Raw genomic sequence first — 22,590 nt, 5'->3', positions numbered from 1 at the left:
CGTCGCATTTGTGCCAACGTTATACATATAGTAAACACAATGCAAAAGCTCGAGCTAGATGTGGGGAAATACGTACATCGATAGATGAAGAAGACGTGCAGATCGCCGTTTCTCCGGAATATCCCGGCGTGGGGACGAGGGTCCCGACCTTCGCACCTATACCCGGGGTTTTGCGGGTCGGCGGGGGCGTGAAACGGGGTGTTAGGTGTTAATAATCGAAAGAACGAAGTGCAGCGGGGGGCATCCGCAGGTCGACGTAACGCCAAGCGAGTGACAATTATTCTAATAAGATGATGCCTCCCCCCTTTCCCGGCGTCCGTTCCACCGGCCGTCGGCGTCCTCGTCGACCCTCGAGGGTCCCCCTCCACCCCCGGCACCCCTCGCGCTGACCCTCTTCGTCGGGGCCATCCTCCGTCCTTCTCGCACGGCTCTCGGGACCCCGTCTCTCTCCGATTAACGGTGAACGAGAGAGAGAGAGGAGAGAGGAGAGACCACGTGACTACGGAGCGGGGGTGGCAGGCGACATTTCGCATGCTCAGAACTCCACAGGCTGCAGCAGCATCACACTCGGCCGAGCCGATAGAATCCACGCAGCAGGAGCGAGTACGATTCGAGGCCGGGGAGCGCGTTGTGTTCCGGATCGGTATAATTCGGCCCCGAGAAGTACGGGGCGGGTATTCGATAGAGGGATAAATTTTTTTTTTAAAAACACTAGCTTCGTATCGTTTTATACCCACGCGCCCGTATCGCCGCTCCGCAAGCACACCCTCTGAAACGGGAATGTTTCGCTTCAACCCTTGCGAAGGGACCTGACGTCGTCCTCCTCGTCTCGGGATTCCACATCCTCATCGCGGAGGCGTCGCCGCTGACATCCACGGCCGGCAATTGCGGTGTGAAAAAAAAGTGTGTGCACCGGATGGCGGCGAGGATGGTGGTTGTGCCAAAGTTTTAATTGGATTACCAAGGCTCGCCGACTACGGAGAACCAAGGTTAGAGACGATTGAGTGATTAGACGAGAATCAATCTACCCCCGCGAGTCCTAGTTGCAAACTCTCCGCGAAATATAATTAATATCGTACTTTAGCCGATCGACGATTCGCTCTTACCCTTCGTTCTTATCGTGTATCCTGCAGTCAGTCAGATTCATCTCCGGTTTGTACGAACCACGAATCGAATTACAAACACGATTCTCTCGCGTACTCGATGTTCGTACCTTTGCACTGACGACCTTTGTGTAACTGTGTAAACTCATTTTCCATCGTCGATGGCAAACGATTATCAACACCTACTGCGGCATGTGGTGTATTTGTATAATTGAGGCAACGACGTCTCAATCCTGTTCCATCGACGTGACTGTTGAAATTCCGAGCCTCGGTACGTGCACCTATTCGAAGTTACTACACGTGCAGAAATATCGAAATCGGTATGCTGTTTTGAACAAATAGTTATCGTCTGTCGTTTGCATGTTTTTGCTAAAATTTTAACTAACCAAGGAGTTATGTAATTATGAGCGCAAAATCTGCCCAGCTGCAGTTACGTGTTATATCGTGCAATCCTACGGACATGGAATATTTCAATGTGTATCGTAATCTAAGCGACGCCGACGTCACGTGCATAATTGATTGTCATTCGCAGCAAGCTAGATAATAATAAGTAAAAGACGCCGTTGAGGCACAGTACGCGATGCGTGTACATACCTACATATGCGGGGGAATTTGATGATCGATAACGTACGTCAACAGGTAGATGGCAAACAATACTTAGAAATGTTAGAGTTAAGATATTTTTCGGTTAACAGCGGTTATCGAGTCCTGAAAAAATTCTCGGGTCAGGTAAATATTATTACAGTATCTGTACGACACGTGTATTCGAGACACTTGAAACTCAAATGCCATCTCTGTGAAAATAGAAATACGTAGAAATTATGCCAGTGTCGACCCTGGGTTCAAATAGTCCGCGTGTTACTGACAATTAAAAACTTTGAACCGCTTATTTGGTCATGTGTAACTCATTGTGCCTCCCAGTTTACCTCGTCAACGCTAATACGTTTTAATTGGTAAAGAGAACAATCGCACTAGCATATACAAGTAACGAGGCGCTAGCTCTCTCGTTGCACTATAACTCTGAGAGTTTACAATAAAAAATTTTCGCCTGCCTCTGCCACAGTATAGGTATATTCGCCGATCATTTAGTAAAACTTGAAAATACATTGTCAAACTTTGTTCCACCTGATTCGATTCTCGCCAAACGGTCTCCGACGATTTTAATTACTTTATTATTGGTCTTCCACGCAATCGGTAAATCAAAAAACATACACCTTCAATGCATGAATAGCTGAATTTAATTTTGGAAGAAACGGCATGATTTATAATCGCATACAATTAACGTATACCTAAATTAGTTTCGTAATTGTTATACCTCCGGTTTGTATCAGAGAGAAAAATTCAGACCCAAATGCTTGTAGCGTGAGTATATTTCTGTGCTTTGTAATAGTATAAATTTGACCCCAGCTCATGCAGGCTTGGCGATCAGCTATGCATTTCAAAGTTTCACTAGAATTTATGAGGGAAAATTTTGAGCGTGTCGAAGGGCTTTGTATCGTTCCCCGTACAAAGAAACTGCAAAAGTTGTTTAATTACGTATTAAAACGGTATTTTTGGCGTAGCGGTATGTTTAATTTACGTTGTCTAGGCCTACAAGCTCAAATGTGCTGCATGTGTTTTTGCACGTTGCGTAAAGTGACAAATTTTCGACGAAATGAAAAAAGAACCAAAAAAAAAAAAAAACTAAGCGAAGGTTGGCCCGGTCTTGCGGGTGACATCCGAAGTCACGGGGGATTTTCTTTGTTCTTTGTCCCCGACCGCCGGGCTGCATAAAGCTTCGGCATGTAAAAAAGAAAATAAAATAAATGGGAGAGAAAAAACAACTTTCCATCAAAAAACACGAGCGGCCGTATAAGACGGGTTAAGCTATACGTAGTACAGGATATTCTGAATCCTGATTCGAATCTCAGTTGTACCGACGGGTCGATAGTCACGGAGATAGATACGAAATAATTAGTGGTAGGGACGCGTGTAGAATGCGCTTTTTGGCAGAATTTAATAAATCGTTACAGCCATCTTCACACCGACTCAAAGACAAGCCAGGGTCGGATGCGTTTTGCTATTTATCACCGTTGCAGGTCACACTGCTGACAAACCCTCCGCAGCTCTAAGCACTTTTTCTTGATAAAGAAATAACCCGCTCATATTTATTTGAGGTATGTGGATGCACGTATCTACTTGCATAGAGTGGTAAGTTCCATGCAGCGTAAACCTCGACTGCACCGTGTATCGTGATCGCAGTATACATTACAGGCTCCAAACGTTTTATTAGTACGAAGAGAGTTATCCCATCGCGGTAATTTTGTACATGATCCTATGGCAATGAACCATCGAATGTAAACATAAATGGACACTTTAATTATGGTTATAGATACGGTGTGATTGAATCCTTATTCATTTGATTTGGTATAATTTTATCACTAGTCGAATTCACTCGTTCCACGATTATACGATAAAACGGTAAGTGCAAGATGTGTAAATCGAGTGAATTTCATTTTTGGGAGAAAAATAATGAAACAGAGAGAAATATCCATTACATTTTGTAAAATAATCCAACAAGTCTACTTATATATTGAAAAAAGCTCACTCATCACTTGAACTAGTGTTTGAATTCTGCGATTCACAGTGGCGATATTCTTCCGCTAAAAATTGTTATTGAAGAGCATCGTTTCTTTTATTACCTTGGCGTATGAGAAGTAACTTCCGCACTGACAAATCAAAGTGGACGATTGAATTCGCGCTGAATGATACATGCAGTCAAAGTGTAATCGCGTAACCGGCTACACTACAGCGGCACTAAATTTCTTCAAGGAACGTATCGAGTTTCAAAAAACTTTGTGAGTCATCACGTGCGGCTGCGCAACGGACAACCACTGTTAGCTGAAAAAGTTTACACCTTCTCCGGCACAGAATGAAATAAACAATCCGTGCACCTACATATGCGAGAGATCGGATATATAGTGCAGTCAAATATCATTTCGCACTCGTGGAAAAGTTTATTGTTCCTGCATGTTGGACCGGCATTCATTGTCTTACTTGTAAAATACAGGTTTTTAGATTCTGTTAAAAATTTCGTCAACGTACGTAGAAATTATTCTGAATTTATTCACGAGTTTTGTGGAAAATCTCTGCACATTGACGTGCAAATTAAAGTTCATCACGAGACTCCCGAATACATTTGACTTTTAATTATTGGAACCCTAGAATTGCAGATATTTTTGTAGCTCGAACCCTTTCTAGGTATACAATTATTCGAAAATTCTCTGTAAAAACTATCAAAGAATTTTCCAAACTGTTCCAATTCCGACGTATAAAAAACTTCGAAGGACGACAGACTTTCCCTTGTGTCCGTCGAACGTCCTTTTCGTCTAATTTTCTTGATTCCAACAAAGCATTAATCTAATTCTCGGAAATTTCTGCCATCCTAACTTGTACGATATTGACGTACGTGTAATAAATTCACTACACCTGTGCCGAAACGCATATGCATATTGAAACGACGATACCGGTTTTGTTGCTAAGAATCACTTCGCCACGGGACTTCGCCGCGGGATTCGCGATCTTCTCGCGTAGCATACGAAAATAAGCCCACCGATTTGCGGTTCTTCGACAGGAAGTCCGGGCACATTGGTCCTGCCTAATCCCATCCGACATGACAATCCATATAAACTACAGTTACATCCATGTACAATACAGATTTCCCTGCACCCTTACGCTCACATCCAACGTGCAAAAATTTTGATCTTAAGAGGTGGATATTCCAAAGGGCAGGGACTGCCGGTTCTGGCACGGAATTAAAGACCGGGCCTCTTATCCATTCCCCAGGCAAGCACTGGACTGTGCTTATCTAATCGCGACTGCTTAGTCTGGGTGTCTAATTAATTGTCGACGTTGCGAAAAGTGGCCAGCTCTTGAGTATTCTTCGCGAGAACGCTGCGGTCTGTATATAAAGAGTGCGTATTTAAAATCTTTATTTAAACACGGACAACTGAACACTTTTCATAAACGCTACACTGTAACTTTTTTTTACAGGTACGTGAGGTTGATTCTGTACCTTCGTACCTACCGAGTTTGAGCTCGTTTCGGTAGGAATGCTAAGCTTGACTCAGAAAGAAGTAGCTTTTTTGTTGTTTACAAACGACGCATCGCTCTAGCATTTATTAATTGAACATGACTTTAATTCTTGTTGGGTAAAGGTGTGGAGTGTACAGAAAATCGGGACGTAACAAAAGCTTCGATATCGTAACCGTGAAGATGGAATTTCCGGGGTTACATCTATCTATCATGATTTCTGACACAAAATCGCACTTTTAAGGCTCGAGGAAAAACTTGATGTGCAGTATTAGGTGTTCGCAGGTAGGAAAGGCGGAGCGCAGCGTAGACAGTGACCTGGCAACATGAAAAATACGTAACATAAACGCAGCGAAAGGCAGTTTCATTGGCTCGCCAGGAACGATCTTGGTACGCCTCCACCGTACCTTGCCACCTCCCAGACACGCAATTGGCCGCCAATAATGAATTTTTGAGTACCCTCCAGCAGGCAGTGCATCGGCTATCTCTCCGATACCCTAACTATGCCTGCAGGCGCACCTCGGCTTGGTGGTCGCTTTACGGAATCCATAAAGTCCGGGATCCACATTGACCACTTTATCATAAGATATTTCCTGGCATATATGAGAAGAGATTTAAAACAATTCGCATCGTGCATATCGGGAGAGTCATACAGTCCACAACTGTTGATTTTACCCGTATACAAGGGAATCCGGTCTGCGGATCGAAGTTTCAAATCTTTCATTCGACAAATATACCGGTATAATATGCGCTTATGTTCCAGATAAGGTGATATGTTAACCGAAGACAATGATCCCACGAAACCGGCCGGGGTTCTAGACAATGCTGGCAACGTGTCTTCGTCAACGGAAGCCTCCGTCCAGCATCCGCGCACCACGAACAATGGTAGATAAAATCTTTGGCCCCCTACGTTTCTTTCTTCGCCGCACGGAGGGCGTTCTTAAATCTCAATCGGCACTGAAGAATCGCATCTTGGATGACACCTGCACCCCTATATCGATAATCCGAATAAAATAGATAACAGAACAAATGATCCTTGAAGTAATCAAGTTACAACAACAAGTTTACATGTGAAGCGGTGCGTAACAGCGCGAAATTTTCCAGACACCGAGGTCAAAAACGAGGTCCAAGAGTGCCCGGAAAGCGACAACGTTCCGGGGGGTGAACTTTACATCGATGAAAGTGCCGAAGACAAGGAAGAGTATCCTGACTCCATGGAGAAGGCCGACTACAGTTCGTTGTACGGAGCAAATCAATATTACAACAGGCACGTTGCGTGTGTTTCGTCATTACTATATACTTATGTTTCTCAACGAGGTTTTAATAATCCAGGCCGCCTTGCATTGCATTCTCAACATTATGCCTCAAGTTACGAGACAGATCGCTCCGAGTCCGCTGCTACACGCACGCGTAATACAATAAACAGTATCTATACTGTACGAATGTGCATAAGTTTCACTCGACTCGACGCTCGATCGATCCGTGACACTTGACTCTCCAACGCTGAATCTTGCACAAACATTATAACGGAGTCTCAAGCCGCTTCAAAGCATGATAGATATAAAAATTTTGCAATACTCCTGCTCGTCTTATTGAATTCGCACGAACCTTGGTGCTGTAGGATCGACGGTTTGGCCAAAATGAGTGATCGTTTCTTGTTCTTATGGCTAAATTTTGGCACTGCGAGATACGAAAATTATTCGATTAGATTTTTGGAGAAAAATTTCGAAAGATCAGAGGTGATTAACCAACCGGCGATACTTTCAGCTTGTACAATTCACCGAGTTACGGGACAACAACGAGCTCGAAAAATACTTCGCTGCAGAGTTCCTACCTGAGCTCGTACACCGCCCCTGGTGCTATGGCTCAGTACTCGAGCTATGCAGGATACAACAGTGGATCCACCACATTTCCATCTGTCGGGCAAAATATATCGTCGGCATCCCAAGTACGTATCGTAATTAAGGACGAAGGATCCTGAATTGTCTTGTCGGAAAATCGAACAGCATTGCGTCGGATGTGACGTCGATTCCCCCCCTTCGGCACAAATTGTTTCACGAACAATAATATCCGACAGAACGATGTTCGCATGCATTTTTTATTTTTTATGCATTTGTATTTTAGAAATTAGACTACAGCGCTTACAGCAGCACCCTTTACGGAAATGATAGAGTTCCACTGCAGTATTCCGGATACTATCCAATGCCTGGCTATCACACGACACCCCCGTCATTCAACATTAGCAATTTAAATTTCACAGGTACGACACAATGATTTGTCATTTAAAGGAAATTAATATACATTTCTTAATGCGGTGTGTATCATCGAGGAATGATTTAGTTTAAAATTAGTAATAAGCCGGTTCTTTATCGAGTACAGTTTCAATCTGGCTTCATTGTGACCTGCGTGTTTCGCAAAAGCTGACAATTTATTTTGGGTTTTATTTCAAGACGACTCTTCGAAATCGGCGCTTACTTTGGACCCGCCATCTCACGAAACCAACGATCTTAGCACCACGCGGGAAACCACCAGCGTGGAGGGTAATTACATTTTGTTATTACGTCTACAACGATTGTACCGAGCATAAATCGTTTAGGATTATTGAAAAATCGAGTAAGAGTTTGGAAACGTAGGTGTAATTATCCCGTACGCCGCGTTTACCTGCCATGTGAGGGGGGAGGGTAATGAAAGAGGATATTTAACACAGGGGCGACGGCGAAGCCCTGCAGACGCGGAAGACGGCAGAGCGGAAGCGGAAACAGTATCGGTTCCGCGGACACGACGGAAGCCGGGCCGGACCGGATATTCATCTGGGACCTGGACGAAACCATAGTTGTATTCCACTCTCTGCTTACCGGACAATTCGCGACGAAGCATGGAAAAGACGCGCCGCTGTTGGCCCAGCTCGCTTATCGGATGGAGGAAATGATCTACAACTTGGCCGACACGCATTTCTTTTTCAATGACGTCGAGGTGAGTGCTGTGAGTAAATATTTTTGTTTCGTATGCCTGTCCTAATTACGTTAAACCCGTCGCATTAAATTTGATGTGAATATTTATTATAAAGAAAATCTGATGGAAATGTGGGTAAATTATAGCAGACATTTTTCTACACAATTTCAATCTGACAAATACGCAGGGAACTTGACGGATTCCGGTGAACCGCGGACGTTATACTTTGAAGTTCGAGACATAAGAGATATGTTTTTGATATTTGCAGGACTGTGATCAGGTCCATGTAGACGACGTGTCGTCGGATGACAATGGGCAAGACTTGTCGTCGTACAACTTTGCCACCGACGGTTTTCAGTGCGCATCGGCCAACAACGGTATATGTCTGGCTTCCGGCGTCAGAGGAGGCGTCGACTGGATGAGAAAATTGGCCTTTCGCTATCGGAAGATCAAAGAAATTTATTGTAATTACCGAAACAACGTGGGCGGTCTTCTCGGGGCTGCCAAGCGAGAACAGTGGCTTCAGTTGAGGACGGAAATTGAATTATTGACCGACAATTGGCTGACTTCCGCCGTAAAATGTTTGAATTTAATAAACAAGAGGAGTCACTGCATCAACATATTGGTAACCACTACCCAACTCGTACCAGCCTTATCAAAAGTACTATTATTCGGAATCGGGGGAATATTTCCCATAGAGAACATTTATTCAGCGACAAAAATCGGTAAGATAAAACGATACTATGTGGTGAGTGGCGAGTTTCAAATACCATCGCCATTTTCGAGATTAGGGCAAACGGGACAATTTCCAGTAAAAATTTTTCAGGAAAGGAGAGCTGCTTCGGTCGAGTTGTGGCCAGATTTGGACGCAGATGTACGTACGTTGTGATCGGCGACGGATCTGACGAAGAAACGGCTGCCCGGGCGCACAATTTTCCGTTTTGGCGTATCAACAGTCATTCCGACACCCAGGCGTTGTACAACGCTCTGGAAATGGGCTTTCTATAAAATAGAAAAGATATATTGAAAATTATTTTAATAAACAATGCCATTGATCAACGGTGTCGCTAGTCAAGATGCACCTTCGCTAACTGATCGGAGAGTACCGAAATTGGCAAAGGTATTTCATATTTCTATTCGCGGCTAGCCGCAGTTCTGCAATAATTTCGTAGATACATTATTTACCTCATTTTCTGGACAGATTTTACTAGAAATATTGTTTTACCGACACTCGACGGTAATTAAAATTTTTTTTTCGAATCCCAAACGAAATAAAAAAAAAAAAAATTAACAAAGAGAAAAAAAATGTAAATACTGTTCGAAAATCCAACAGTCACTTTTTCCCGGCCTCCTCTACACTCATTGCAAGTAAAACATTTTGAATCTGCTGTTGAATTTTCTGCTCTCCTTTCTTACCAGCGAGGTAATCATCTTTTCTAGAACCTGGAATATCATTCCTATTATGTATTTGTTATACGTACTATATACGATGCATATCGGGGATCGCGCGTCCTCGAAACTCGGCCAAATTAACCAATAATCGGATGTACGCGATGTATTGGTCCAGGGTCCACAAGTGATAGAAAACGAAAGTAAACAATTAAATTATATCTATAATTATATGAAAATTTTTAAACGAAACAAACATTAGCGAGCTTCTGTGTGTGTGTATAGATATGAAATGTTGAGGGAAAAATATGAAAAAAGATGTAAGGTGTCATTTAAATGTACTTAACTAGACATGTAGCAATTATTATTGAGTGTATACGATATAAATAACAAACGGAAAAGAGGCCAGTCAGCATTGAACGCCTCTCAGCAATCAAAGTGCTGTTTGTGCATTTTGAAATCTCCGAAAAGTTTCTCAACTTTTGTTGAACTAACTAAATGCTGGTGAGTATACTTGTTCCATTATCTATGGCGATGATGCAAAACAAAAAAAAATACCCTGCTTAAGGCACGACCGTACAGTCGAACATACATGTGTCCCGGTTTACAGACACTCCAAATTTTCGTCTATAAAAAAAAAAAAATAATAAACAAATATACAAACGATAACGATGAAAAATGGTAAACATCTGAGAAATCCTCAGGACGCCTTAATAGAAATATTTTCGTGCCAAATTTGCGTACATGAATATTGAAATATACCCCACATTTTCTAAACGCGTAGCAAAAAATATTAAATTAATAACTCATGTTCGTTCCACAAGGCATTACGAATTTTACAGCGGCCTAAGAGTATAAAATGGATGATAAATGCGATAAGTGCGTAACGTAATATTCTACACGACAGTTTTGTCCTTAAATATAGAGTATTCCATCGTATCGAATGTAACGTACTGAAAGAAATTAGCACTGCAACGTGTAGCATGTAACGAGGATGACTTTTCGTCTAATCTACAGTCGTGCCTGAAGAAATTACTGACCTACTTTGTTATTTCTACATTAATAATGAAAGAAAAGATTTTCCATTTCTACATTCCGCTAGCACAAATTAATTGTGCACAATATATTGATATCCCGACAGTGTTACGCTTAATTTGTGCGAAACCAATGCGCGATTTTGTATTGATCGTTTACCTGAGATGTATTTATCTTCGTTGTATGTTGTAGAATTTAAGATAAAGTTACATATAAAGCACAAAAGATGCCCATGTTCACGTCAAATATAGTATAATTGAATAAGCGAATAAACTCATATTTTTTTATACCTTCACAGATCATACGGAGGTAAACTATAGTTCAATAACATTGAAGAAAAAATATTTAAGAAAAAAATTATCGTAAATATTCAGCTCACACGGTACGAATTAATCGTTACACTGTACCTTTCTATGTATTATAGTGTTTTAAATATTTAAGTACCTATATACTTGTTTCTGGATAATGATTTTAATCAAGAGCAGCTGAAGAGTAGTCCCTCCAGCTGGTAGATTATTTTCTCATTGTTTATTTCGTTTCCTAAATATTGATTAGTCGATATGATTGTTACCTAACAGATATCTTTATAATTCGGATCCTGTTGTATATGCCAATAAGAAGAAATCACTCGATATTCAAATATTTTACGTAGAAGCGCCAAAGTGTTGACGGAAATTTTTATGTCCCATGTCAAATTAACAAAATTAGAAAATCGTTATTTGAATCGAGCTAGTCAACGGGGGACAATTTTTATTTAAAAGTCTCACTATTTAAATTCGTCGATTACGACTTATAAACGGTTTGAAACCTTTTACATATTCAAAAATTTGCAGAGAACAAGGCTTATCTTTGTAAGATTCGTACTTTCGAGGTTTGCTGACGAGTTTGAGTTACTTGTTAAGCTGCTTCTACAAGTGACAGTTATTTGGTGAAAGAATAGCTTACGTTACTTCTGTTCTTGAGTAAAGAGTAAATCTTCATTTAGTTAAATTTTTATTGATATGAATTATGTAAATCTAACTTGAAATATCTTCCAGATTCGACTCTTCAGAAATTATGTGAAATTAAAGAATTGAAACGCACCTGAATCTCATACGACTTACTTACTTTGTAAAACCAATGCTGCTCGTTATTACATACTACAGATGAACTGTTACTATCTACATAACAATAAAAACTATTCCATTCACAATCGATCTAAAATCATTAAGTAACTTTAATGAAAATCATGGGTAGAGCGTGAGAAATGGATAATACCATTTGGTACATACTGTAAAATTAAGAATTGAGCACTGAATTTTAAATAGCAAAGAATGTAGTTCATACATGCTTAAATTCAGACCTGAAAACTGGTGCTCGATTGATCGTTGCTTATCTAAGCTACATGTCGCTAAATCATTCTCTGCATTACGGAATATGAAACTATGAAGATAAATACATGCAAAGCACACCACATCAGTACGTGATAACAATTTTTTTATTGAATCAGTATCAAATTACACTTTTCCCTTACTAAAACTATGTACTAAAATTCTTTAATTATCTATTAAATTCATTATGCTTGATCAAAGCTCCACACATAATTGTTTACCTGCCCATTAACAGCAGACTTAATAGTCAAAAAGAATATAAAAAAATATTTCTGGATTCCAGCCATAAGTGTATCACTTCTTATCAAAAGAAACGTATGTAGGTGCAGTTAGAACGCCACAATTATTATCTTTCTGTGCCATTAAAACATAGCCGTCATTTCCCCAATAATTGGACCAGGAATTTTTCACCAACCAATACGCTTGACCATTTAAGGTACCATACCCAACTGCTAATACGGCATGATCCAACTGTTTTTCGGTATTTCCTGTAAAATAGAATAAAACAATGTGTGAAAACCCATTGGGTAACTGTCCTATAGTCAGATCATATAATCTCATCATCATGATTTACCACAAGCCGATTCGTAGTAAACTCCATTAGCGTAGAATGAAAACGTCTTATGAGATGCGTCGATGGCAACCGAGACGGGGCCGTGTTTAGCAATTGCGATTTTCAACGCTTTAGGATCACCCGAACGCACGTTGACAAATCCAGTCATTTTCGCGGTCAGAGTTACATTGTCGACGTGGCAGTATCCATCCTAAATTGTAGATCGGTAACAAGTATATGTTGATTTTTAATCGTTTATGAAATGAGAAAAAATAGATGGTTGAATACAATCCAATACCTGTCCTATGTAACCGCCATAATCTTCCTCAGTTGGAAGGCCACCGTGTTTCATAATCCATTGATACGCTCGGAAATCCTCACCACCATCACAACCGTTGTTGCCAAAACCCCAGGAACAGTCAACTAGGGCCTATACGTTATTGTTGATTATTGTTTTGAGCAGGGATTTATGTATTCATAGTGAGTATTCGCAATATAATTGTCAAACAACTGTTCAGTCTCACTCACTTGCTGGGAAAGTCTGAGTAGTTTGTGGTATTTTACATAGTAGGCACCTTCTACAGCACCTGTAGTACCAAAACTCCAACAAGAGCCACACACGGATTGATCTAAAACATTTCACAAGGAATAAACTTGATTGTAATGATTGTGAAAGACAAAAGATGTGCTGAAAAATCAATATTGCCTTACCTTTTACAGGAGTAACAGCTCCGTACAACCGCCAGTCCATAGATTCAGGAATATCCTGAACTTCATCTACATTGTACGGAAACGGAAGGCCACCGTTGTCAGATACTTTGGTATATTGCTTTCCACGGAGAGCCCTCATTTCCAAATCAGTACGATCAGCCAAGTGATTAACTTGTAATTGGTAACCAAGGTTTGCACGATTCTTAGAATGAATGTACCTATATAACATGAATTAATTTCGGTGAACAAGTCTCTATTTAGTAATTCGTTAATTGCTGCCCTGTGACCTCCAAGATTATTCAGTTACTCTAGGCACTACCTTAAATTCTGTCTGAAAACTTCCTTCCGACGCTTTTGTTCCAACTCGGTTGTATAATGCTTTTTATGTGCCTTTCCAAAATGATCAAATTCAGTATTTACATGTTCGTCATAATTATGGACGAATTCGCGCATCGGATTGAATGTGTAAATATGGTTTTCCCCTGGCCCAGGAAATGTAACACAAGTATCATCTAAAAATGGTGAATAAATGAAAATAGTATATGACAGTGAATATTAGAGAAAAAAAATTTCATTTCTAAAGATAAAAATGCAACTAATACGTTGAACATACTTTCGGCGATTTCGAATACATCAGCACTTGGTGTATCAAATGAATACCACTCATACTCCAAGTAGTAGTGGTCGTAGTGGGAACCAAGAAGAGAGTTGAATCCGCGCATTTCATATCTGACTGGTATAGCTTCTTTAACTTGTGGATATTTCGGCGATTTCTGTAAATGTAAATATTGACGGCATTATTGCATTTAATGACAAATTAAACCACTGTCAACATCTTTGAAAAAATTAACAAACCTTGTAACGAATCCACAATGTGTACTTGTTTGCTTTTTCTCCAAAAGTTTCTACACGTCGCCATTTCTCACAGTGAAGTCCATTGATAATCTCTTCACCGATGCACTATTGAAAAATTGTTTAATTACAATGAGCAATAAGATTATGATAGACATGAAAATGATAAACTCCGTAGTGTTTTAGCGCGAATTACCTCCATTCCAGTTGCATCGGGAATAATTGTTTGTGGAAGTATTTTAGAGTCGCTGGTTCCATTTACTTGAAGACATGTTTCCTTATTGATATCAGTTTCAGTTGTGATCGGAGCCAACTTCACAGAAATACCGTTTTCACCTTCTTTCGCCAACTGATAAGTCTTTACCATTCCTATCGGCGATAAAAATACGAAATTTCATGATCAGTAGTGAAAAAAAAATTGTAGCTACCTAGCTGCTATTGGTAGGTAATTAGTAAGAACAAGAAATTACATGATTTTTTGAATATACATGAAAACAAGTATTTACTGGGTGAAATAATACATACCACCATAGTAGTCAATTCGGCTGGATCCTCTGTTAGAGTCATACCATGCATAAAATGGTTCGCGAATTTCTGCATAAGGTATATAAAGTGTTCCCTTTGCTGAATATGCGGTACTAAAGGTTGGTACTTTTCCAGCAACAGCACAAGAAATTCCTACAAAAAGAAAAACTATACTTCTAAAACAAGCGATAATGTCAATGAACATTTTCAAAGGTTGTTGAATGTCGTGAAAGGATTTCGTCAAGCTTCATGAAGCTAATAATAAGACTAACATCGCTGCAGTTCACTTTTATAAACCTGTGTGGCAACTTTATAACAATTTGATGATGAAGCAGATTGTACATTGCATTTTTTTTAAACCATTCCAATTTTGTTAAAATAGAATAAAATATGCGAATATTGTACTTTCAATATGAAATTGTATACACTGGATGAGTGTCGCTAAGTCCGCAATTTAGATTTGCTGATCCACTGAAATCTAATGCAGAATTATCATCGTTAGTACACGGATGAAATGTGATCGTATACCAGAATTTATAAATATAACTGGCGTTAGACCATAACCATAACTATGTGATAACATCAGCATCATGTACCTTATAATATCGTGTCTAACATTGTTACTGTTTGACCAACAATGCTATTGCATGATGCATGCCAAACATGCAGGCTATATATACACAATTGCGGTATTTTTATCTTGGCTTGAGCAACGACCCGACTAACTGAGAAAGTAGTATTCAAATAGAACTAAGCAAATGACTTTTCGAATACCACGATTGAATCAAGAAATGTTTTTTGGCCATGGAATGGCAAGCGTCTTGTGCTGAGGAATGGAGTGTACAAAATTGATATGAATTTCTGCGAACCAATTTTAGTGCATTTATTTTTTATATAGCATTTTATTTATTCAGTACATACCTAACAAAACTAGGGTTACTTTGGCAGTGATCCCCGCCATGTTGATCCTATATCTGTAACAAATTGTAGACAGCTTAACAAAGCTATCAGTTTTGACCTCAAGTACTCTTATCATCTGTGTTGTGGCTTAATGACCTTAGGAAACTTATACTCCCCTTGCCTTATCGCTATACCTTCTCGCAAGGTTGAGTTTAAAAAAATAAAAGTCCATAAGCTAATGATAGAAAAATGTTTCAGATTTAATACAACAAATAAATTAAACGAACGTTGAACTCTGATAGAAATAGAATTGATCGAGTTGTGCCCAGAAGCAAGATATATTGAATAAATGCTTAGTTGGACAGAAAATACAGAAATAATAATCAACGAGCAATAAATTGTTTTAGCATATAAATAATTTTCTGTTATAGTCAGGATAAATTTAAATAATTCTTCACGGTCGACAAAATAGTAAATTACTGTTATAATAACTGTTATATTTATCCTATATATCGATAATCAATCGTCTTCCAAAATTATTCGACGATAGTAATACTGAAATCATATTTAAATACAAAATTTTAACTTACCGAAATCAAGAATACAGCTAACGTTAATGCGCGTGATGCGCAGACTGACAGGCAAAAAACTGGTCTCGAATCGCGATCTTTAAATCGCGGTGACAACCGACGAGACCACTGAACTGTAATACAAGTAGATCGCAGCACAGGCAGCTCATTAATGCAGCGTCACCTACGAACTGTTTGCCCCGTAGTCATTTATGTTGGTAAAATGATCGTGCTTCAGGGAGCAAAGAAGTTACGGTTACCGACTGATTTTTTAACATTTATTCACGTATACCATTTAATTTTCTAGTCGGTCTTCACACCTACCGACTATGAATGCCAACAGCTGCTAATTTCGGAGATTAGCGACGGATATTTCACCAATTTGAAGTAACAAAATCGCACTAATGTCACAAAAGGTTGGACTGGGTTGCGATTCGAAGTGTCATAAGAAAAACTCAGATCATTATAATTTAAAAAATATATTCGTTACGAAATTGGAAATTGAGGGTTGAGGTTGTGAAATAATTTGCTTGAATTTCCGATATTACATCCTTGGCATAAGAATAATAGGTGGTTCAACGAGTCTCGACTAATTATTTTTACATTGAGGTATTACCGTTTCGATCAGTCCACACACAAGTTTTCTATGTTAAAATATTAATTATTATAACTTTGCGCTTAACAATTTACAAATAAAAATCACGTTGAATGGAATACTGCTTAATCGGAATACTGGGTAGAGATCATTTCAATATTTTTGGCAGTTTCTTTCTATCACGATGCTAAATTCGACCATCGACAATTATTGTGAATCAGTTTGTGAACGATGGCATAATTCAACTCCAGCCATGATCGTCTATTATTTTCATGTATTGTTTTCGTCAGTTGGGCCCGTCATTAGCACGTAATGACAAAAATGCTTCGGAGCTAAGCAAAACGAATTCAAATGAATATATTGATCATTAGAAAGAAACAGAAATGTGTATTCATTAACACCTTCAAGCATTATCTAGCTGTTTTTCTTTAATCCTGGGTTCGTGCTGTCTGTAATAACGATCACTGTCCAATTCTCTTTCCCCAGGCATCAACAGCGTGTTTGCAAATGCATTTTTATTCAATTCATGGCTCTGCTGATTCGTTGAAAGGCCCGCAACATCGAGATTCGATTTGTCGTTGTTTCGTGCCGCCACCTGACGGTGTAGTTTCGAACTTGTTACAAATTCGAGAAATGTAGTGGGAGGGAAGCCACGGGCGTTCTCCGATTTTCGGATCAGTTCTCTGTGGTCGGTAGTGCCGGTGGTTGATACGAGCTTGAGGTACGCGTCGAACGATTTTTGCAACAGGTCTAAAATCGCGTTTGAGTGTAAAAAACAGCGCTCAGAAGTCTCGTTGCGATGTGTTGCGAGTTACGGTGAATTTTGTGGAGTGATTTTCCCCGCTTTTAACCAGCCAGATTTTACCTGTTCAACGCAGAAATGCGGGTGCTCGCTGCGGTGGCAGGTGAGTAACGTGCTTCAAAACACACCTGACTTAACGCCTCTGCGTGCCGTAAAGTTTCGTTAGTTTTAGGATTAAAATAGTTTCACTGTGAGAACCTACGTGAGCAAGAAAATACAAAACTCGCCCACCGCGACGGGTTTTACCGATTCCCAGGTAAAATTTCTTCTCTGATTCACGACACGCGAAGCCTGACAGGTGACGAATATTCACCCACCGTCGGCGTGTATTTACAGTTATTTTCTATATAAATTCCCCTTCAAACTTGCCGTATTCACGTATTTCACTGTAGCGAAAACGAATTTCACTTATTCTTAGTACCCTTTTTACAAATTGAATTTGTAGCCATGTTCATATTACAAGCATAATTGTCAGGCTGTAATTTAGTGTACATAACTGTACATCAAAGGTATTTTTGTGGATTAGGTAATGCCGGTTACTTTAGTGCCGTTGTTTGTAATTGTTTTAGGTACCCCGTTCACGAATACACGATGCACATTCGAACACCTACGGTGTTCACTTATTACTCGCCGTATATGTATTGCCAATTTCATTTTACGCCTTAAGCGTTAAATACAGGAAAATATGAGATCTTCAGTGTCGTTTCACTTTCAAGTTCATATATTCTGCCAGTGTACAGTGTCCTCGACAGTTTTTGACGACAAACTGCGTTCACCAAAGATTTAATACCTTTTGTCATTGTTATTGGGTACACTTATTACATAGGCAAACATCGAAGAAACCCCATTGATTATATACTTACGGTTTTCTATATTTGATCGTACTTATTCCAAAGGGAAGGAGAGACACCCGCGGCGGTGTAAACGAATCTGTTATTGCTCGGGACGGAGAAAGTTCACTTGAGTTTTTGGTCTGTCATGCAGAGAATAAATGTTGATTTAAAACGTGGAACAATCTCATATTTATCCAGCTTGGCCAGAATGGAAAATCAGTAATATGCGCGTATAAGAGCCAGAGAAATTTGATCGAAGATCGAGCAGTTGTTTTCAATTTCATTATTTTTCTCTCTTTACCATTGAGTAGCATTGTAAGTGAAATCTTAAATTTCGTCGGCCGACTCTTTTTCCCGGATATGCTTTCTGAATTACAATTACAGTTCGTTTTATCCGAGTATAATTAACCTCGTATTATATACAATACAGCTATTCTACACATTGAGTCTTCGTTGCTGCAGGCATAGGAAAAACATTTGATCGAGGAAAATTCGTCGATTCAATTCATCAATACTGTATGTTGTTTGTTAAAAGGGTACATATAAGTTTTCGATGCCACAGGTTGAAAATTCCAATTTCAATTATTCCAAGCTTTGTAAATATCGGACGAAATTATGCACGAACGAATTAGAAACATATTTCTCGATTTTAAGACCTGGAGGCGCAAATTAGCTTGAATACACGTTGGTTAAACAAAAAAAATTCCATAACTTGCTTTCAAAGCTTCGAAACTTACACCTTCTAGTCTATGTAAGAATATCTGCAAAATTTCACAAATGCGTCGACTAGTCGAAATGCTTTTCAAAGTAGATACATAAGCGAGTATCAAATTACCAAAAAACGTGGAAAAATACACTCAACGCGCATACTCTATTCGTCACTTATATATGAACCTGAATGGGATAACTGATATTTCAAGAGGCATGCCTTGTTTTCGTCAAGCGTTTCTCTGGGAAACGATTGCCTAGAACACGATGGAAGTCGCCGCTTGCGTCTCTTTGCGGGCCATGTGGTCGCCGGTCGATTGGCTGCGCCGGAAAAAAACGCGTTAAAAATATTCGGTATTTGGTTTTACAATTATATTGCTGCCGATTGAATTTATCCTAAGCAAAAAAATCTCCACTTTTCGCTTCAACGTGATAATTATCTCCCGGTACAGGCCATAAGTTATTTTGTCAGAAATCTCCTCGCGCGGTTGTGAAAGAAAAAAAATTCACACTTGCTACCCGTCTACGAAATAAATCGTGAATATTCGCACAGTCTGCTCTTATTTCGCAGCGGAGCGTCGGATGCGGATAGTGAACAGCTTAATTTTACAATTAGTTAGCGGGAAATATCAGACTTTGACACGCTTGCATGCCTGTTGTAATTCTATACCAGTTCCACATGCATTTGCCACCAGGCTTCATGATATTTGTATGTAACTATAGTAACTCTCTAGAATAACGCCGATAGAATTTTCACAAATGAACGTCATATACCCGCAAAAGTTTACCAAATAACGCAACGCCGCTTTACGTCATAATACAATATGTTTCGCAAAACAAATCAGCTCATCTACACGTGTGTAATAATTGTAACAGTATAATTACAATCTGTGGTAGCTTTTCCACATTTTTTTTCTTCTTTTCATTGTTTTGTCTTTCAATGAATCACACGGTAAACGTGTGTATCAGTTCTTCACGAAGGTGCAGCAACTGCAAGCCGGTACTTATCAAACAGGAATTTATATACCGCTGAAGAAAACGATTACATATACCTATATACTATGTGTATGTATACGAATACGTTTTTGAGAGATGCGGGTGAATATTTCTCGCCGCATGCCGCGTTACATATATATGTATGTACATTATACACACATGAAAACGCTATGCTACGGCAGATAAGAACCCGAGAGAAAAAACTGACTCTTGAGAGGATCCGCTTCCTCCTAACTCCTAAGTGAGTCAGGTACATACTCGAAAAGTGCAGCAAGATAAGGATACGCATCAGGTTGATGCCTATATATATAACGGAAGAACAAGAAATAAATCTGAAACCTGTGTGACTTTTTAGACGAGTTTATACCGCATCTCTACACTAATGTACGTTATATCAGCCTACGGTTGTTTTCATTAGTTTCGCGTGCTTTGCACGCTGATATTACGCGTTCAGCCTGCAGCGAAACTCGCCTCAACCGGTGAAAACGTGACTTTGTAACAGTCGACCTGGCGGGTTACTTTGGAAATCGTCATCACGTACGATTCGTTGTTTTTCTCTCTGTGCTCCCCCGCATTGTGCGTATGAATGCTGATACAACCCAGAGGCTGCTGAAAACAATTCGTTGCATTATTATACGTCATTAGTTTCTGTCCCACATTCAACGGGAAGAGAATAACTCTTTACATTGGAGAATATTCAATGATATGATGAATAAAATAATTCCATAATTCTGTAGTTTAATTTTATGTACGCGTTTTTTAAAACTAGTATTTACTTAAACAAAGAGATGGAAGACTGCGCTCTAAAATTCCGGGTGAACAAAATCCTGCGTCAAGTTTGGTATTTGGTTAAATTTAAGGTCAATTTTTTTTTTTAAATTAGTTCATATTGCATTATACCGCACTGCACAGAAAAGAGTATCGGGTGTTTCATTTTATTATGCGTCTAATTCTCAGGTGTTGAACATCTATAGGTACGTTATATCCTGCGGTGCATGTGCTGTACAATGCGTGGAGTTTACGTGGCTTAAATTACATTTTGCAACGGTCGATAATTTATTTCTGATACAGTTATTCAGCTCAAAAGGTGAAAGAATCATGAGAATTCTTACGATATTCTTTACTTCTGATCTGGAGTAATAAAAAAAATAGTGTTAGTTTTGCGTACCATAAAGTATGAGAAGTGAACACTTCAATCTTTAACCGTTGGAGCGTGAATTCGTGCTAATGTATTCCTCATTGCAGCGAAGTGATTATTCGAAGGATATTTTGGCACAGTGATTTGAATAACGAAGAATTGACTTTGAAAATGATGGCGATGTTGTGTTAAAAGTATCTGCGAAAACCATATTTTTCAAACCGAATAAATTATTGACGACTCATTTGTAGTTCGCTTTCATTTGAATATGATGATGTTTGTTTGGTGGTTCATTTAAATGCGTTCAAGATCGAGTTCCTCAAAGTCTTATTTAGATTCTTTATCAATTTCCTTCCACAAAGATGAAACTCTCTCTCTCTCACTCTTTTTCTCCCTCTCTCTTAATTTTGAGAGAGTTTAATTTCAGTCTCGATGCCGAGAGATAGACGATTGTGGCACAATGAAAGGCGCGGTCTTTTTGCATAATTTAATATCGAAGTAGAAGAGGAGCGACCGGCGTCGTGTCAGCCTGACTTCTTCGCTCCATTCAAATACGATACGCTGAGGCTGCAATGCACGTAACAATGAAAAGCGTAGGACCAGCCCTTCAGTATGTATATAATACATATGTATGCGCATTGTACATACCGACGCGTAGTACAAGAATACAGTCATGTACGTTATTTTTTAATCAAACGAATTTCATTGACAAATTATTCAGTGCATGCCTTGTAAGCTTCACTCGGTTGATCATTTCCTCTTTTCTTTATTACGTTTTCTTTTCTTTTCTTTTTCTTTTTCTTTCTCTTATCACTTAGCATGGTAGTAAATAATCGAAACTCGATCAAATGAATAAAAAAAGAAACCTCCCCACTAGGTTCGGCAAAGTCTTTCGTTCGCATCAGATTCCTCGTTTTACGAAGCACCGACTTTTCCGTCTCTTCTTCGTTGCGGTTAATCGGTCAGTGATCTACAAGACCGGCGATCTCTTCCAGGCGAGTTTCGAAGCACCGTTAGAAAAAACAAAGTAGCTCTTCTTTGGGTAAAATAAAAGAATAGTCACTGCCTACAGTGCACTACTGGTCTATCACTCGAGCTGCATGGGAGAATTATGAAATTCGATTTTGTTTCGTTGAACTTCCGAATTGTTGCAATTAGTTCCGTTTCAACAGAGCTGCTCGTTACTATTTTCGCCACTTGTTCGCTGTGCATGTACGGCGATTCGCCTAGGTAAACTCTTTCTTGGAATATTACTGGTTTGGCCAAGAAGATGCGAACCCGGGTACGAGACCCTGGAACTGTACATTTCTACGCGTAACTGAGCGTATAATAATGGCAACAGTAAAGCTCACGTAAATGCGACAGAAGCTGTAAAGCGATTTTGTGATGCAATTTATTTGCGCAAAAATGAAAGCTGATCTTGTTGCGTTCGCGTTCACAATTGTTCTAGAAAAACAAAAATGTGAACACTGGTTCCGATGGTAAAAA

At 39.5% G+C, this 22,590-nt stretch overlaps 3 protein-coding genes across 12 annotated transcripts in view; 2 read left to right on the top strand and 1 right to left on the bottom strand.

Moving 5' to 3' along the window:
- Nucleotides 1-554: 554 nt before the first annotated feature.
- LOC107220704 (eyes absent homolog 4) lies at nucleotides 555-12,174 on the top strand. Of its 5 annotated transcripts, none has more exons than XM_046733675.1 (10): nucleotides 555-989; nucleotides 5,460-5,564; nucleotides 5,938-6,059; nucleotides 6,279-6,441; nucleotides 6,942-7,122; nucleotides 7,299-7,434; nucleotides 7,625-7,714; nucleotides 7,882-8,156; nucleotides 8,395-8,851; nucleotides 8,953-12,174. In XM_046733675.1, the coding sequence occupies exons 3-10, from the start codon at nucleotides 5,948-5,950 to the stop codon at nucleotides 9,132-9,134; spliced, it is 1,596 nt and encodes a 531-aa protein (XP_046589631.1). In that variant the 5' UTR covers nucleotides 555-989; nucleotides 5,460-5,564; nucleotides 5,938-5,947; the 3' UTR covers nucleotides 9,135-12,174. The 5 variants fall into 5 exon arrangements, with proteins under 5 accessions (XP_046589631.1, XP_046589632.1, XP_015514874.1 ...); XM_046733676.1 differs by having other exon boundaries at nucleotides 5,450-5,564; XM_015659388.2 differs by lacking the exon at nucleotides 5,460-5,564 and having other exon boundaries at nucleotides 7,882-8,147.
- LOC107220703 (digestive cysteine proteinase 1) lies at nucleotides 12,010-16,198 on the bottom strand. The gene is made up of 12 exons (XM_015659385.2): nucleotides 16,052-16,198; nucleotides 15,483-15,535; nucleotides 14,562-14,714; nucleotides 14,233-14,405; nucleotides 14,040-14,144; nucleotides 13,798-13,957; nucleotides 13,504-13,696; nucleotides 13,185-13,402; nucleotides 13,002-13,102; nucleotides 12,772-12,903; nucleotides 12,495-12,684; nucleotides 12,010-12,408 (listed from the first exon to the last, which is right to left on the bottom strand). Exons 2-12 carry the CDS (start codon nucleotides 15,520-15,522, stop codon nucleotides 12,215-12,217), a joined length of 1,659 nt encoding a protein of 552 aa, XP_015514871.1. The 5' UTR covers nucleotides 15,523-15,535; nucleotides 16,052-16,198; the 3' UTR covers nucleotides 12,010-12,214.
- A 1,114-nt stretch (nucleotides 16,199-17,312) lies between these two features.
- Nucleotides 17,313-22,590, top strand: part of LOC107220705 (protein crumbs) — a 35,778-nt gene continuing 30,500 nt past the window's right edge. For all 6 annotated transcript variants that reach the window (XR_006903603.1, XM_046735864.1, XM_015659390.2 and 3 more), the window contains exon 1: nucleotides 17,313-17,530. Coding sequence is in view for 5 of the 6 variants with exons in the window: in XM_046735864.1 (XP_046591820.1) it covers nucleotides 17,506-17,530 (25 nt within the window). In the remaining variant the exon portion in view is untranslated. The remainder of the gene's footprint in view (nucleotides 17,531-22,590) is intronic.

Source organism: Neodiprion lecontei, chromosome 3 (assembly GCF_021901455.1).
Source record: "Neodiprion lecontei isolate iyNeoLeco1 chromosome 3, iyNeoLeco1.1, whole genome shotgun sequence".
Lineage (NCBI taxonomy): Eukaryota > Metazoa > Arthropoda > Insecta > Hymenoptera > Diprionidae > Neodiprion > Neodiprion lecontei.
The sequence above is the reverse complement of the archived record's forward strand: the minus strand, read 5'-3'. Positions and strand labels throughout refer to the sequence as shown.